Raw genomic sequence first — 15,599 nt, 5'->3', positions numbered from 1 at the left:
AACACCTTGAAACGTGGAAGGTGCCAGTCTAGGGGAACCAATACTCCAGGATTGAGAGGACTAGATCAGAAGTTCGCTGTTTTGCTTTTATGGCGTACTGAACGAGCTAGTTTCAAAGTATGTATGTTTAAATTTGACTCTTTCCTATGAGGCTCGGTGCAGCCACTCCATATTTTCTGCGGAAAATATTTACTTTTCTTGGGAGCCTCCCAAGATCACGCTGGGATGACAGTGGAGACGGAGGACACACTCAGTGCGGAAAAGTGAAGACTCGCTGCTCTACAGTTATGTCTGCCACACCGTATAAAACTTGGCCCCGGCAACAACCTCCAGCTGTCACATACAAAGCCTGACACGCGCGCGTCCACGCACCCAGCCCCTCTCGTGGACCACCGCGCCATCCCCGCACAGTCACGCATCTGTGCACGGCGCTTTGCAGCGAATGAGGTGGTGGCCCAGAGAGGCGGGACAGGGCGCATCTCAGCACTCGGCCAGTCCCACTCCACCTCTGACGTCTGGGCCAAGAACGTTTAAGGAAACAGAGGCGAAGCAGGGGTCAGCGCTGGAGAGACACACACCGCGTGGACTGGCCCGACCGGCCGCGCCTCCCAGGCCCGGGGCGGAGCTGGTCCCGCCCCTGCCGGCGTCCCCCAATTGGGCGCTTGCAGCTCCTTTCCAGTCCGGAAGCCCTAAGAGGAGAAGTGTCAGAAGGACACGGCTGGCGGCCCTTCTCAGCGCTGAAGCCTCACCATGCTGGTCCTCAGGAGCAGCCTGCCTAGGGCGCTGGCTGCGCGGACGCTCGCGCCTCAGGTACCGGCCGCGGAGGTGACCCTGAGCCCGGGTGGGGGAGCGGGGCGTGTTCCGGGAACTTGCGAGCCGTGCGCATGCGCCCTCGCCTCGCGTGCCCCGACCTGGAACCCCGCGCCGCCGCCGAGCTTCTGCCGCCAGCCGGGTCGCCTGAGACTGCAGTGCCCGACGCGCGGGAGTGGGAGGGTGCTGCCTCGGAGACCCGCTTGCCTGGGTCGCCTCCCGATCGACTCGCGGGCAGCCGCGGAAAGAGAGCTTTTCTGGCCTGTGTGCCGGGCAGCCTGAAGACACCCCTGGAAGCGACGGCTGCTGCCTGTTTCCCGCCCAGCATCGTCGCACCTGTGGCTCCGGACAACCCACGGGGTCGCCTGGCGGTCTGCGGTTTTACAAGCCACCGCCCTCTCCAGACTTCAGGTCGAAGCGGGGCAGGCCTTCTAGCCTCTTCAACTGAACTGCCTCTCCCTTTTAAATAAAGTGCACGACTTGGGAGCATTGTGTGGAGAACCTTGGAGAGAAGGTCCAGGGACCCCGTGGGCTGACCCCGCCCCGTCAGCCAAGTTTTTTGCAATCGATCTCCAAGCCAGGCAGAGTCCAGAGCCTCGTAGCAAACACGAAGATAACCAGTACTTTTAACCTTAAATGTGCAAAATGGAGCTCGTGGTTCAGTCTTAACTGTCGGGCATTGGCCTATTCTGTGAATCTAGCCCAGAGGTTTCTTCTCCTGTGGATATTTAGCACTTGACTCCTTTCTCAAGGGGAAAGATAGGAAGGGGATTATCCAGTTCTAGAGACAGACTTGCTGGGGAGCCCTGAGGAAGGGCCCTTAACGTCCATTCACCCAGGATTAACAATGCAGTCTATATTCTCATGATTCTCCCTAGTGGGGCAGGGCCAAGAATTTCCTTACAGTGTTTTACAGAACTTTGAGTTCTTTTTAGATGTGTACCAGTTGCTCTCTTGCAATTGAACTAGAAGTCGTTCCTGGTGAAAATGAGTCCTAACTTGGAGACAAGGGCACATGGTTTCTGCTCCAGTACATAGTCTATGCTGCAACAAAAACTCACCCCCACCCCCAAACACTGTGGTCTCACTGCAGTTAACCTTTCCCTGAGCTTCTCTACTGCATATTTCCCCTGGGAAAGTCAATTAAAAATGTGTGCATTTAGCCACCTGTTTGTTCTCTGAGGAAGTTGCAGATACCAGGTGAAATCACTTTTGTTAGACCCAGATAAAATAGAGTTAAGAGGGCATTAAGGAGAAGAGGTTCATGCTTACATGTCTGGGATGAGAACTGTTTCACGGACTAAAATGCCACCAGAGCCGGGCTTGGTGGCTCAGCCTGTAATCCTGCGCTTTGGGAGGCCGAGGTGAGTGGATTGCCTGAGCCCGCGGGTTTGAGACCCGCCTGGGCAACTTGGCGAGACCTCATCTCTACAATAAATCAAAAAATCAGCCGGGCATAGTAGCGCGCGCCTGTAATTCCAGCTACTTGGAAGGCTGGAGCGGAAGGATCGCCGGAGCCCAGCAGGTCGAGGCTGCAGTGGCCGGGAGTGGCCATTGCACTCCAGTCTGGGTGACAGAGCGACACTCCAACTCAAAAAAAATTTAGAAATTAAATAAATAAATAAATAAAATCCCACCAGAAGCCCTTTCACCTCCTGCATGCATCTCCTCCTTTAGCAAAGTTTATCACTAGATATTCTTTAGGTTTGCAATAATTGAGCTAAGATGCTCTTGAAAGAACACTTGCCCAGTAATGGCATCTTCGCCAGTAAACTCTGATTTGAGCCTCTGGAATTAATGAATTCTAAGCAGCTTAGAACCTCTCCTTTTTGCTAAGAAAAGTACCCCTTTACCCTTTCCTTTCTGCATGCACTGGTGCCTTGCTATTCTGTGCATTTGTGGTTTATAGTCTTCATTTCTCATTTTCTGAATAAATTCAACATATTTGGAGATAATTATCTCTAATATCCTTTTTAGGTTGGCATCTCCAATTACAAATCCCTGAAAATCAACTTAAAAAACAATTGTTACAGATAGCCCGTAAGCTCGTTTTCTGAAATATTTATAATATTTTTTAAACTATAGATATTAGGCAGCTTTTTATTTTCATAGCATTTTGTTATTAGTGTTAGGTTAAATTGACCCAAAAAGAATGTCCAGTGGTAGCAGAAATTAATTTTAGTGGAAAGAACTGCTTTTAAAGCAGACTTAGACATTCAGGAAATAAGCACATAACTCAGCGCACATGAGTGGAATGACCTGAAGAGAGACAATTATAATTAAGACATTTTACACATAAATATAATACACAGGCATTTCTATGATATCACCAAAAATATGTAGGTGAAAGAAGCCTGCCATAACTGTTCTGATAGATTATTCTGTTTACTCAGCTTTAATAAATGGTCACATGCTAACCAAACCTACATTAAGATGGATTTTTAAACAAATGCTACATGTATCTGTGTGTATAGATGTGTGTGTTTATACATATGTATTTGAATACACAGACAGAGACTCAGAGAATGATTTCTGGCAGGGCATTTGCTACTAAAAGTTAAGTTCCCTCAGGTTAAGAGGACCAAATTACAGAAATGTGCTTATTGAGCCTATGACTATTACAAAGGGAAGTGATGGTTCTTAAGAATATTTCCATCAACTTGGTATAATTGAGACATTAAATGTACTTCTTCATGTTGCATCTGTAGTTACAAACAATGATTCATACAATTTTGATTTTTTTTTTTTCTTTTTAGAATTCAGATAGTCTACTCCTATTTAAAGTGTGGTTAGATAGGTCTTAGCTTCATTTAGTATTAGTTACATTCCAGTCCTGTTTATGACCAGTGGTCTTCATCATTCGATTTAGGAAATACTTTGATCTGATAGCCTTTCCCAGTTTCTTAGGAACCTAAAGAATTTTCTGCTAGTAAACATAGTTTCATTTGGCCTGCCAAATGATGTGCATGTTTTGCAAAGTTCTTTTAAACGTGTAGCTAATACATATGGTGTTGATTAAGATGGAATATTTAGTAAATAATCTTTGTAAATTTATGAAATTACTAATGGAGTTCTTGGGTAAGGGAGCATCACTAAGATTCCAGTGCTGTCTTGTGATCAACTTCTCATGAAAATGGGGCTAGACCTCTGCTAGGAAACAGTAGCTATATGTAAAGGTAGTTATCTTTATTGACATTTCTATGTAAACAAATGTATATGAAGAGTTAACAACTGAAATACAAGCAGGGATCATTAGTCTCCTGAGTGTCTCTCAAACCAGACTCACATTTGGTTGTAGCGTAATAGAGTGAATCCTACCTTCCCAAAATATTTAAATTTGCCTTATCTTCTTCAGATGTGCTCATCTTTTGCTACGGGCCCTAGACAATGTGATGAAACATTCTACGAATTTCGTTCTTATTATCTTCAACCTTCAAAAATGAACGAGTTCATGGAAAATGTTAAGAAACACATTCATCTTCGGACAGCTCACTCTGAATTGGTTGGATTTTGGAGTGTAGAATTTGGAGGCAGAGTGAATAAAGTGTTTCATATTTGGAAATATGGTATGCGTTTTTCAGTTTAAGTGTTCAGTACAGATTTTCATTATTCTGTTTGAGGTAACATGAGACTTAGTTCTTGGGTCTGTATTACTATAGGTACATACAGGCTAAGTAAAACTTTTAAAAAGCAGTATTTTAAAAAATGAATCAACAATAATTCCTCCCAATGGTACACCCCTAACAACCCCTTGCTTGGATCTTACATCATCATAAATGGGAAAATGTGGAGTCTCAGATATAAAATCATAAAATTGTGAACTAGACTTTAGTTCTCAGAAAAACTTTAGAATGGTATGTTGTAAAGATGGTTTTTGGAAAATATAAATCAATGATTGTAAAAGTCCAAGAAGGTTAATATCACAAAAGGAAAGGAAAAGTATCTTTTCTTATTAAAGCGAGGATGGATTATTATCATTTGAGCAGAAGTGTAACCATTAGGGGCTTTATGAAAATGGAGGTTTATAGGAGATGATGGTTAACTTTTCAGCCTCACCCAACTCTGAGATTTAATAACTTTGTTATGTTTATAAACCACTTGTGTTTCATTTCTGTACCCTAGAGTTTCAAGGAATTCACTATGATACTTCTCTAGGTAGGTAAAGGAAAAGGAATCGGAATTTTTCCTTTATTGAAGCTGCCCTACCCCTAGAGAAAGGAGAACAAGTTACTAGAATTCCCAGAATGTTTGTTACTCCTGGGTCTTTAACTGTCCATATTAGGACTTGATGATATTTTAAAAATCTTTAATAATTTCATTAGTGTTTCCTAATCAGTATCCGAAGTTAATAGTCATAAAGTAACCTCATATGAAAAGTGTTTGTTGTATACTTAACATGGCCATTCTCTAGTTTTCCCCTATTATAATAAAACAAGCCCCATTAAAACATAATGTATGCTTTAGATATGCCACAATCATGTTCCATTACATTTGAATCATGTTCCATTAAAGAAAAACTGCTAATAAAGTCCTTATAACACACTTAAGTTATAAAGATAGGTGTTGTTTCTTATCCCTAGCATAAATTATGTAAAACTCATTTATCATTAGTCTTAGAAGGCCCTGGTTAGTATAATTGTTCCTCTGTATTTGCAGGAGGTTAGTTCCAGGACTCCCTGCAGATATCAAATCAATTCAATCCCTTTTAGAAGATAGTGTAGTATTTCCATAGAACCTACACACATCCTTTCATATATTTTAAATCATCTCTAAATTACTTATAATACTTAATGAAATGTGTATGCTTTGTAAATAATGTTATACTGTATTGGTTTTGATTTATATTTTTTCATATTATTTTTATTTTTTAAAAAAATATTTTTGATCTACAGTTGGTTGCACAGATGCAGAACCTGTCGAGTCAAGGGCAGGCTCTACTAGGTACTTACATTGGTAAATGAATATCTGTTTGGGTAACAGAGAAAGAAAAGAAATAGATTGTAGGGAAAAGAATGATTGACAATAAGTAAAAGAGTCAGCACTCTTTCTTTGGAAACTCTTTGTTCAAAGGAAAAGAGACTTAAAAAGTACATCTCAAAGTCATTTATGTTCAGTTTGAGTCAAAGTGTTCCTTGACCTGATTCCTGCCACCACCAACACCAAGGAAAGGTAGTCTTTCTCTAAACTAGCAGTATAAATTACATGCCTCAGTTAATTCATAAGAATAGTTAGCATATACTGAGTGCTTACAAAGGTGTCAAACACTTTCTAAGCTCTTTTCCTGTATTCATTTAATCCTCACAACAACCCTGGAGGTAGTATTATCTCCATTTCACAGAATAAGATTCTGAGGCACAGAAGGCTTCAATAACTGACCTAATTCACACAACTGCCTATTAAAGTGGTAGAGCCTATCAAACCCATTATATGATATTATAATTTGTTATTTACATTCCTACTCTTCTTTTAGACCATAAGTAAGTTGAGGGCATTTTTCACCTCTGTTTATGTTGGTATCTCCAATGACATAACGCAGGATTCATATATGCCTCAATGAAACTTTCCTGAATTGAATGAAATCCCAATATAGTGATTTTAAATAAAAAGTTTTCATTTTCTTAATCCTTTTCTTCCCATAGATAATTTTGCTCATCGAGCTGAAGTTCGGAAAGGCTTAGCCAAAGATAAGGAATGGCAAGAAAAATTTATCATTCCAAATTGGGCTCTCGTTGATAAGCAAGAGCTGGATATTACTTATCTGGTACCATGGTGCAAATTAGAAAAGCCTCCAAAAGCAGGTGAGTCCTTCCCTTTGTGACATTGAGTTTAATGAATAAAATACTAAAGACCTAAAGCTATAAACACTAAAATTCCACAGGAAAAAATTAAATTCTTCGTTTTATATATGAATGTATGGTGACTATAGAGATAAACATGAATTTGAGCTCTTTGCTTATCCTTAAAACAATTACTTCAAATATTGAAGTAATTTTCCAAATTAGAATCTGACGGACTCTTAAAGTTTAGCTGTGTTATATAAAAAGTTGACATGGTCAGTAAAGTTGGAGAAGTGCAGATTGGGAGCAGAGTAGGTAAGGAGTAGTTTATGAAATGTTGTCATAGTTTTAAAATGTATACACTTTGAAATATATAGGTATTTTTCCCACAAATTCAGCTGATCTTACATCATGAAGTACATCTTTACTTATAAGACTGACTGTTTAGGGGAAGTAAATTAACTTAAATTGTTAAGCTGTAGCATTGTAGTTTAACTTTTGTACCTTCTTTGTTGTTTCTCAGTTTGAGAATACTTCCTTAAGATTTGTCTTCTTGCTGATTTTACTTCTTACTTAAAGAAATAATTACCTCAATCTAGTTTTAAACACAGGTCAGGTTAGAAAAGCATAAACTAATCTAATTTTCAATCTCCCTTATAAACTCAACTTTGTATTTTACTTTAGATGACAAGATATTTGAAAAGTTTTATTTGAATCTTTACCCACTTAAACAGCAGCTCAGCTTTTAGCACTGTCTAAATAAAATAGTTGGCTTCTTAGTGTCAGATCTTAATTCTCTTCTTCTGTGTTGCTCGTAATTCTTTTGTAACTTTGTACTTTTTCCTTTTTCTTGTCTAATCTCCTTGTCCCCTAGTTTCTTTCTCTCCATTCACCTCATACTTCTGACCAGAAGGGAAAATGCTTTATAAGCATTTACTTGGATATTTAGGGAAAACAAAACCATCTCTTCAGGGTTTTCTTTTTTTCCTCAAAGGCTCAGACATGACTTCAGGTCAGCTATTTGCTGTTCTTATTAGAAATAGAATTCTATAGAGGAAATTATACAAAGAGAAAAGTATTTGCTCTCAAAATTTAAAAGAAGAGGGAAATGAAGGAGATGAGAAAATACTTATTCATTTCTTTTTTAAAAGTGTAAATTTGGGCGGTTCATAAATTCTATTTCATTATATATTCTGAATATTTTATTTGCAAGTTTTACAGATTAAAAATATTTCAGATGGCCGGGCACATTGGCTCAAGCCTATAATCCCAGCACTTTAGAAGGCTGAGATAAGAGGATTGCCTGAGCCGACAGGTTCGAGACCAGCCTGGGCAACTTGGTGAGACCTCATCTCTACAATAAATAAAAAAATTAGCTAGGCATGGTGGCACACACTGCACCTGTAATTCCAGCTACTTGGAAGGTTGAAATGGAAGAATCTCCTGAGCCCAGCAGGTGGACACTGGGGTGGTCGTGAGTGTGCCACTGCACTCCAGCCTGGGTGACAGAGTGAGACTCCAACTCAAAAAAAAAAAAAGAAATAGAGGAAAAAGGACTAGAAGCTATATATAAGCTACTATCTGAATATATACATATTTTAATATATATTTTATATTTTTATATATATTTTATATTTTTATATATAATTTTATATATAACTTTATATATTTTTATATGTAATTATATATATATATTCAGATAGTAGCTTATATATAGCTTCTAGTCCTTTTTTCCTCTATTTCTTTTTTTTTTTTTTTGAGTTGGAGTTTCACTCCTTCGCCCAGGCTGGAGTGCAGTGGCACACATGCTCATGGTAATCCCAGCATCGACCTTCTGGGCTCCAGCAATCCTTTTGCTTCAGCCTTCTGAGTAGCCAGAACTACAGGCAAGCACTATCATGCCCGGCAATTTTTTATTTTATTGTAGAGATGAGGTCTCGCCAAGTTGCCTGGGCTGGTCTCGAACCGCAGGCTCAGGCAATCCACTCTCCTTGGCCTCCCAAAGTGCTGGGATTATGGGCTGAACCACCAAGCCCAGCCTCTATTTCTTTATGATTAAGCTTAACCACTGACCCTTAAGCATAACACAGACTTTCTAAACATAAAAGCAAGGAACAATAATGCAGAGAATTAATAAGAACAACTACATAAATATATATACATGGATTATCCTCCAAATCTGTATACATTAGTTAGCCTTCTCCTGGAACCAAACAAACCTGATTCAAAATTACTTGAATATTTTCTTAAAAATAATTATTGTTATCGAAGCTGGACTGGATAAAGAAAATGTGGTACATATACACAATGGAATATTATGCAGCCATAAATAAGGACAAATATATGGACTTCACAGCAACTTGGATGGATTTGGGGGTCAATCATACTCAGTGATCTATCACAGAAACAAAGAACAGAGTACCATATGTTTTCATTCATAAGCGGACCTTGAACAATTATAATACTATAAGAAAGCACTTGACAGTAATGAGAAACTGTTGTGGGGGGATTGGCAGTTGAGGGAAACTGCTAGGGGAGGGAGGGGCATCCCTCATCAACAAGGGTACCTGCATAATCAATGTTTATATACCTAACCCTGATGTTTATATACCCTATATCTTTATAATAATAAATAAATAAATAAAATAAATTACTTAAATTAAAAATAATAATAATTTATTTCCCCTGTTCTAGGAGTCTATGAACTGGCAACTTTTCAGATGAAACCTGGTGGACCAGCTCTGTGGGGTGATGCATTTAAAAGGGCAATTACTGCCCATGTTAATCTAGGCTACTCAAAACTAGTTGGTGTTTTCCACACAGAGTATGGAGACCTCAACCGAGGTACAGTTGTCCATTTATTTTATGAAATTACAGTGTATATTGGTGGTCTATTAAGTTTCTTGGGTCAGTTTGTCTTTCTTTTTCATTATGGTTTCTATTTTCATTTTTGTTTCCAAATTTTTAGTTTTTTGTAACATTAAGAGTTGAATAAAAACAGTTTTTGCCGGGCTCAGTGGCTCAGCCTGAAATCCCAGTGCTTTGGGAAGCTGAGGTGAGTGGATTGCCTGAGCCTGCGGGTTCGAGATCCGCCCGGGCAACTTGGCAAGATCTCATCTCTACAATAAATCAAAAATTAGCCGGGCGTGATAGCACGCACCTGTAGTTCTAGCTACTTGGAAGGCTGAAGCAGAAGGATCGCTGGAGCCCAACAGGTCGAAGCTGCAGTGGCCGGGAGCGGCCACTGCACGCCAGTCTGGGTGACAGAGTAAGACTCCAACTCAAAACAAAAAACAAAAAAAAAACAGTTTTTATCTTAGTTTTTTAGAAAGTTAATACCTTGTGGTAACTTTTTCAAATGCTAGACTGCTGTTTTCTGTTGATACATAAAAATAATAAATTTTAAAAATTGGAGAGCTCCTCAAGAAAATATTATTTTCATCTTTTTTTCCTCTAAATATATTTTTATTGATTTTTTTTTTTTTTGAGTTGGAGTCTCACTCTGTCAACCATGCTGGAGTGCAGTGGCAGACTCACGGCTACCCCAGCTTCGACCGTCTGGGCTCTGACAATCCTTCCACCTCAGCCTTCCAAGTTGCTGGAACTATAGGCACACGCTACCACGCCTGGCTAAATATTTTTCTTTTATTGTAGAGAAGAGGCCTCACCAAGTTGCTTGGGCTTGTCTTGAACCCTCAGTCTCAGACAATCCACTCACCTCGGCCAAAGTGCTGGGATTATAGGCTGAGCCACCGTGGCCTTACTGATTTTTTAAAATAACATTAGGTGGGGGCAACCTCTTCGGGTCCTCTCCCACTGTGGGAGCTTTTCTGTCCCCAATAAATCCTGCTTTCAAAAATTAATTAATTAATTAACATTAGGTGAAGTATATTTGTAAAAAATATATAAGTACACTTTCATTCAGAAAGTGTACTTATATATTTTTTACAAATGCTAAAAACATGAACAAACTCAAAGAAAAGTATTAGCTCATTTCCCATTACTTTAGGACAACACTGCCAACATTTTGGTCTTTGGATATAATGACATAGAAATACAAAGATCAAAATATTATTAGGTATAAACAGACTAGAAGCAATACATATTCATCATTGGTAATAACTTTGTAACACCCTAGCATGTTTGATAGCATTATTAATAAACAGATAGTCAGACTAACTTTATTTAATAAAACACCTATTTTGGGCATTTAGAGTTGACAGTAACTGCAGTGAGAATTTCAGAGAGTTTTTTGTGGCAGAAATCTAAAAAATGTGTGCAAAGTTCATCTGAAAGGAAAAATTGCTAAGAATAGCTAATAAAATATTTGAAAGACTCATTATATTACAATTATCTCCTCAACTTCCCTACTTGAATGTTCACTTGACATCTCAAACCTAACAAATTTAAAGCTGAGCTCCTGGTTTTTACCCAGATATTCAACTTTTAGTAACATACCCAAAGAAAATAATCAGAATATACAAAAAATTTAAATGACTTATACAAAGGGTGCCCAAAAAGTATACATATTTTAAGAAGGGAAAAAACTGTATTAAAATTGTAGAATATTTTGTACATTGAATATTTGACTTCTGCAATTATAAGAGGTGCTCAAAGTGGTTTCCATCAGCTTCTAGACACTTCTGATTACAGCAAACTAAAAGTAATGCCCAGATAACATCACCTAAAATATGTATACATTTTTTGGCACTCCAAGTAGAGTCAATGCAAAAAAATGAAGTCAAGAATTATTAAATGGATGGAATATTAGATTAATTTATAGATGAATTATTAACTCACATATTCATAGAGATGAATTTATTTAATAATATGGTTGGAGACTGTTTCATTTTTTTTTTTTTTTTTTTGAGCTGGAGTCTTACTGTCGCCCGGACTGGAGTGCAGTGGGCGCTCCCGGCCACCGCAGCCTCAACCTGCTGGGCTCCGGCGATCCTTCCGCCTCAGCCTTCCGAGTAGCCGGAATTACAGGCATGCGCTACCACACCCGGGTCATTTTTCAATTTATTGTAGAGATGAGGTCTCATCTGCCCAGGCAGGTCTCGAACCCGCGGGCTCAGGCAATCCACTCTCCTCAGCCTCCCAAAGGCACGGGATTACAGGCTGAGCCACCGAGCCCGGCTAGGGGACTATTTCTAAGCCAAAGAGTAAATGAAGGAACTGTGAAGGGAAAAAAAATTAATTGATGATTTTATTATACAAGGACTCAAATTTTCAAACTACCACAAATGAAATCCTAAAGTAAAAAGAAAACTGCAAACATATACAAAGGTAGACATAAAAATAGCTACTAAGTATATTTTGAAGATGCAAATTAAAACAATAATGAGATAGAATTTTTCACACCTAACAATGACCTACTTATGTAGATAAAGTGTTAGGTCAGAGAAAAAATTAAGTACTTATATGCTGTGTACAGTTCATGTTGGTATAATGTTTCCTTCTGAAAACATGGCAATATAAATAAAAAGCCTTAATTTTTTGTCTTTGCCAGTATTACTTCTGAGAAATAGGTATGTGTGTAGTTGTATTTAGTTATACCTTAAAGAAATGTGAAAGGACATAAAATATATAGGAATCATATTTGAATAATAAGATTAAAGCTTTTTAAAATTTTGTAGATGTAGGGTACACTTCAGGGTTAGGTATACAAATGTTCATTATGCAGTTACCCTTGTTGATGAAGTGTGCCCTCCCTCCCCTGGCAGTTTTCCTCAGCTGCCAATCCCACTCCCCGTCCCCTGGCAATTTCCCACTTACTGCCAATCACTTTCTTACAGTATTATGATAATTATTCAAGGTCCACTTATGAGTGAGAACAAGATTAAAGCTTTTTTAAAGGCTCTATTTTAATTTTCTATACTAAAAAGTATAATTTTTATTTAAACTTTTAAAAATGTGTGTACACAGATTTTTTAATCTTAAATTCTTTCTCAGCCTTTAGGAGAATAATAATCTGCTGAGTATAAATTGGAATATCATTTCTGGAGGACACAGTATCTATGACATTTAGTTTTCTCAACTCAAATTTTAAGAGTTTATATTAAGGAAATAATCAGATCCAGACAACCTGCATTTGAATCCTAGCGCTATCACTTACTAACTTTGTGACCTTGGGTAAATTGCTTAATCTCACTATACTTTTGTTTCCTTATCAATAAAATGATGATAAATAATAACCTACCCTTTGATGATTATGATGACCAAATAAGCAAATACATTAAATTCTTAAAACTAGGCCTGGCACATAAGAATCACCCAATAAGCTGGGCTCGGTGGCTCAGCCTATAATCCCGCACTTTGGAAGGCTGAGGTGAGTGGATTGTCTGAGCCCGCAGGTTCGAGACCTGCCTAGGCAACTTGGCAAGACCTCATCTTTACAATAAATCAAAAATTAGCCGGGCGTGGTAGCACGCACCTGCAGTTCCAGCTGCTTGGAAGGCCAAAGCGGACAGATCGCCGGAGCCCAGCAGGTCAAGGCTGCAGTGGCCGGGAGTGGCCACTGCACTCCAGTCTGGGTGACAGAGTGAGACTCCAACTCAAAAAAAAAAAAATCACCCAATAAATGTTAGTAGTAGTTGTCACAATTTTTATTATCATAGGTATGTGTGTTGGTGCTGCTCTAATGAAGTTTATGTCAGCTTTGTTTATAGTAAGGAAGCACTGGAAACAATGTGGTATAACCCTATTTATGTAATAGATATGCTTATATAAGTAGACATCCATATACATCACATCATGCAGCCTATATAAGGATAAACATGTATGCTGCATGTATATAAAAAGTATATAAACATATAAAAAATACACATATATAAAAATATGGGAAAGATATACCAAAATAGAAAAGTGGTTATTTAGGAGTGGTAGGATTACAGATGGTTCTTACTTTATCCTTTTATTTATCTGTGGTTTTCAAAATTAATACAACAACATGTAGATTTTATTTATTAAAAAATTATGTACAACACTTATTTCAGTGTTTTGTAGAATACTGCAATACTGGGAATAATTAAATAATCAACAAAAAGGGGTTGGGATTAAATATTTGTTATATAGATAAGGAGGAATTATATAGCCATTAAAATTAATATCATTGACATAGAAGATTCTCATATTGTTGATTTTTTAAAATCTGTTACTAAGCATAATGTACAGAAAGATTCTAATTTAGTTTACTCATTTTTTAAAGGAAACACACTATATGTATAACAAGATTATGCTAACTTGATTTTTCTTCGTATCATCTAAATTTGATAGAGTAATCACAGTTTGTATAACCTGCTTTTTTTAATAAAATAAAATATAGTAGCAAGTCATGAAACCTGGTCTAAATTATGCCTTGATCTGTGTAAGTATAAACCTCCCTCTTCAGTTTTCTGTTTCCAGTTTGATTTGTTAATTTCTAAATTTCTCTAGTCAGTCTCTGAACCCTTTTGAAATTTTATCATGGAAATATTTATTATCTTTCAGATATACCTATTGTGGTTTAAAGAATAAGACCTTCTTTATTCACTTTTCTGTTATTTCTTGTTTGCTAATACCAGTTTTTTAATTGTCTATTTTGGTTCATTTCTGCAGTTCATGTTCTTTGGTGGAATGAGAGTGCAGATAGTCGTGCAGCTGGGAGACATCGGTCTCACGAGGATCCCAGAGTTGTGGTGGCTGGTAAGCTGTTTTGCTAGATATAGATTATTTTTAGAAAAAAATGTGATTCAGTCAATAACTTTATATACCTTCTCATGAAATGTTTTTTCAGTTCGGGAAAGTGTCAACTACCTAGTATCTCAGCAGAATATGCTTCTGATTCCTACATCATTCTCACCACTGAAATAGTTTTCTATTGAAATACAAAACATTTCATCTTCTGGTAGAAGATGTATCTGCTAATGGTGCTTAGATTCTTCCAAGAATGTCTTTTATTTGAAGGAGGTGGTAAGTTAATGTGCTGTTTCTTGCATTTTTGAAAGCTACATGTGTCCTTTGTCACCACCACTTCAGAAAATAGTTCTGCTCACGTTCCCTATGGCATTTCTAATATATCTATTATACATTAAAAATAATTGTCACTATTTCATGAAATCTTGACTTTTCATTCATTTCAGAATATCGCTTCTTCTTTATTTTGGCAGACTTTAGCTTTATAGCATTTGCTTATAGACAAATAAAGATTTTACATTTTGTCTGACAAGATTTTTAAATTGTCTATATACAATATCTTTTCATAATGTCTGTTTTTTCTGAGATGTTAAAAATATTTTTATTTTATGATATCAAATAGGATTTATAAAAATATTAGATCAAGTATATTTCTTTACTTTGGAAAAGTACGGTATTATCTGTGTCATCTATATTAATTATGATTTTCACATTAATCATTCAACTTGGAAAATAATGTAATTAGGTCACAGGTTAAAAATCTAGAGAAGACTTGTTGGTTTATAGGCTGAAATGTGTTCATTTATGGTTAATTTTACTAATTGTTACTTTATTTTAGATCACTAACAAAAATCTTGAGACATCTATTTGTTTTAAAGAGATCTTTATGGTTATGGAAATGCTTGCCCTAATAAAAGCCTACATATCTGTTCTTATTTTTTTAATTTGTGTTGCATATGTATATTCTGTCTGTAGCTCTTAATGTATGGTTATAGGATAGTGACACAGTGATAATTTAACAACTTCATTGTAAATGCTAGGTTACATCAATAAAATAGCATGCTAGTAACACCAGAAGAAGGATTTCTTTTGTACTGCCACAGAGGTTCAAGGTTTCCTCAAAGCATCTTTAATTTCCATTGTACTTAATGCATCTATGTTGTAAAACTAGGTTTGGTACTCCAAGCTTTCCTGATAGTCTGTATTTATGGCTATATTTTATATAGTTTAGCTATAATATATGTAAACTATAAATTAACTGTCCAAGGGAAATTTTAGAAAACAGAATGTATAGTTTTTTCCCATTTTTCAGGCTCCAAGGATTCTGTAGTTTAT

The 15,599-nt window shown here is 37.4% G+C and overlaps 1 protein-coding gene across 1 annotated transcript; it reads left to right on the top strand.

The window, feature by feature from the left end:
- The first annotated feature begins 664 nt into the window (after positions 1-664).
- Positions 665-15,195, top strand: LOC103276046 (protein NipSnap homolog 3A-like). Its single transcript, XM_008073465.1, has 6 exons — positions 665-810; positions 4,166-4,376; positions 6,450-6,608; positions 9,282-9,431; positions 14,187-14,273; positions 14,365-15,195. The coding sequence occupies exons 1-6, from the start codon at positions 751-753 to the stop codon at positions 14,439-14,441; spliced, it is 744 nt and encodes a 247-aa protein (XP_008071656.1). The 5' UTR covers positions 665-750; the 3' UTR covers positions 14,442-15,195.
- Positions 15,196-15,599: the final 404 nt, after the last annotated feature.

The sequence above is a fragment of the Carlito syrichta genome, unplaced genomic scaffold, assembly GCF_000164805.1.
Source record: "Carlito syrichta isolate Samal-C Ts95f unplaced genomic scaffold, Tarsius_syrichta-2.0.1 Scaffold315851, whole genome shotgun sequence".
NCBI lineage: Eukaryota > Metazoa > Chordata > Mammalia > Primates > Tarsiidae > Carlito > Carlito syrichta.
This window is presented reverse-complemented; position numbering and strand designations above follow the sequence as displayed.

Coding starts and splice junctions, on each gene's coding strand:
- LOC103276046 (XM_008073465.1), top strand. CDS start 751: ATGCTGGTCCTCAGGAGCAGCCTGCCTAGGGCGCTGGCTGCGCGGACG. Junction 811..4,165: donor CGCGGACGCTCGCGCCTCAG/GTACCGGCCGCG, acceptor TATCTTCTTCAG/ATGTGCTCATCTTTTGCTAC. Junction 14,274..14,364: donor TCCCAGAGTTGTGGTGGCTG/GTAAGCTGTTTT, acceptor ATGTTTTTTCAG/TTCGGGAAAGTGTCAACTAC.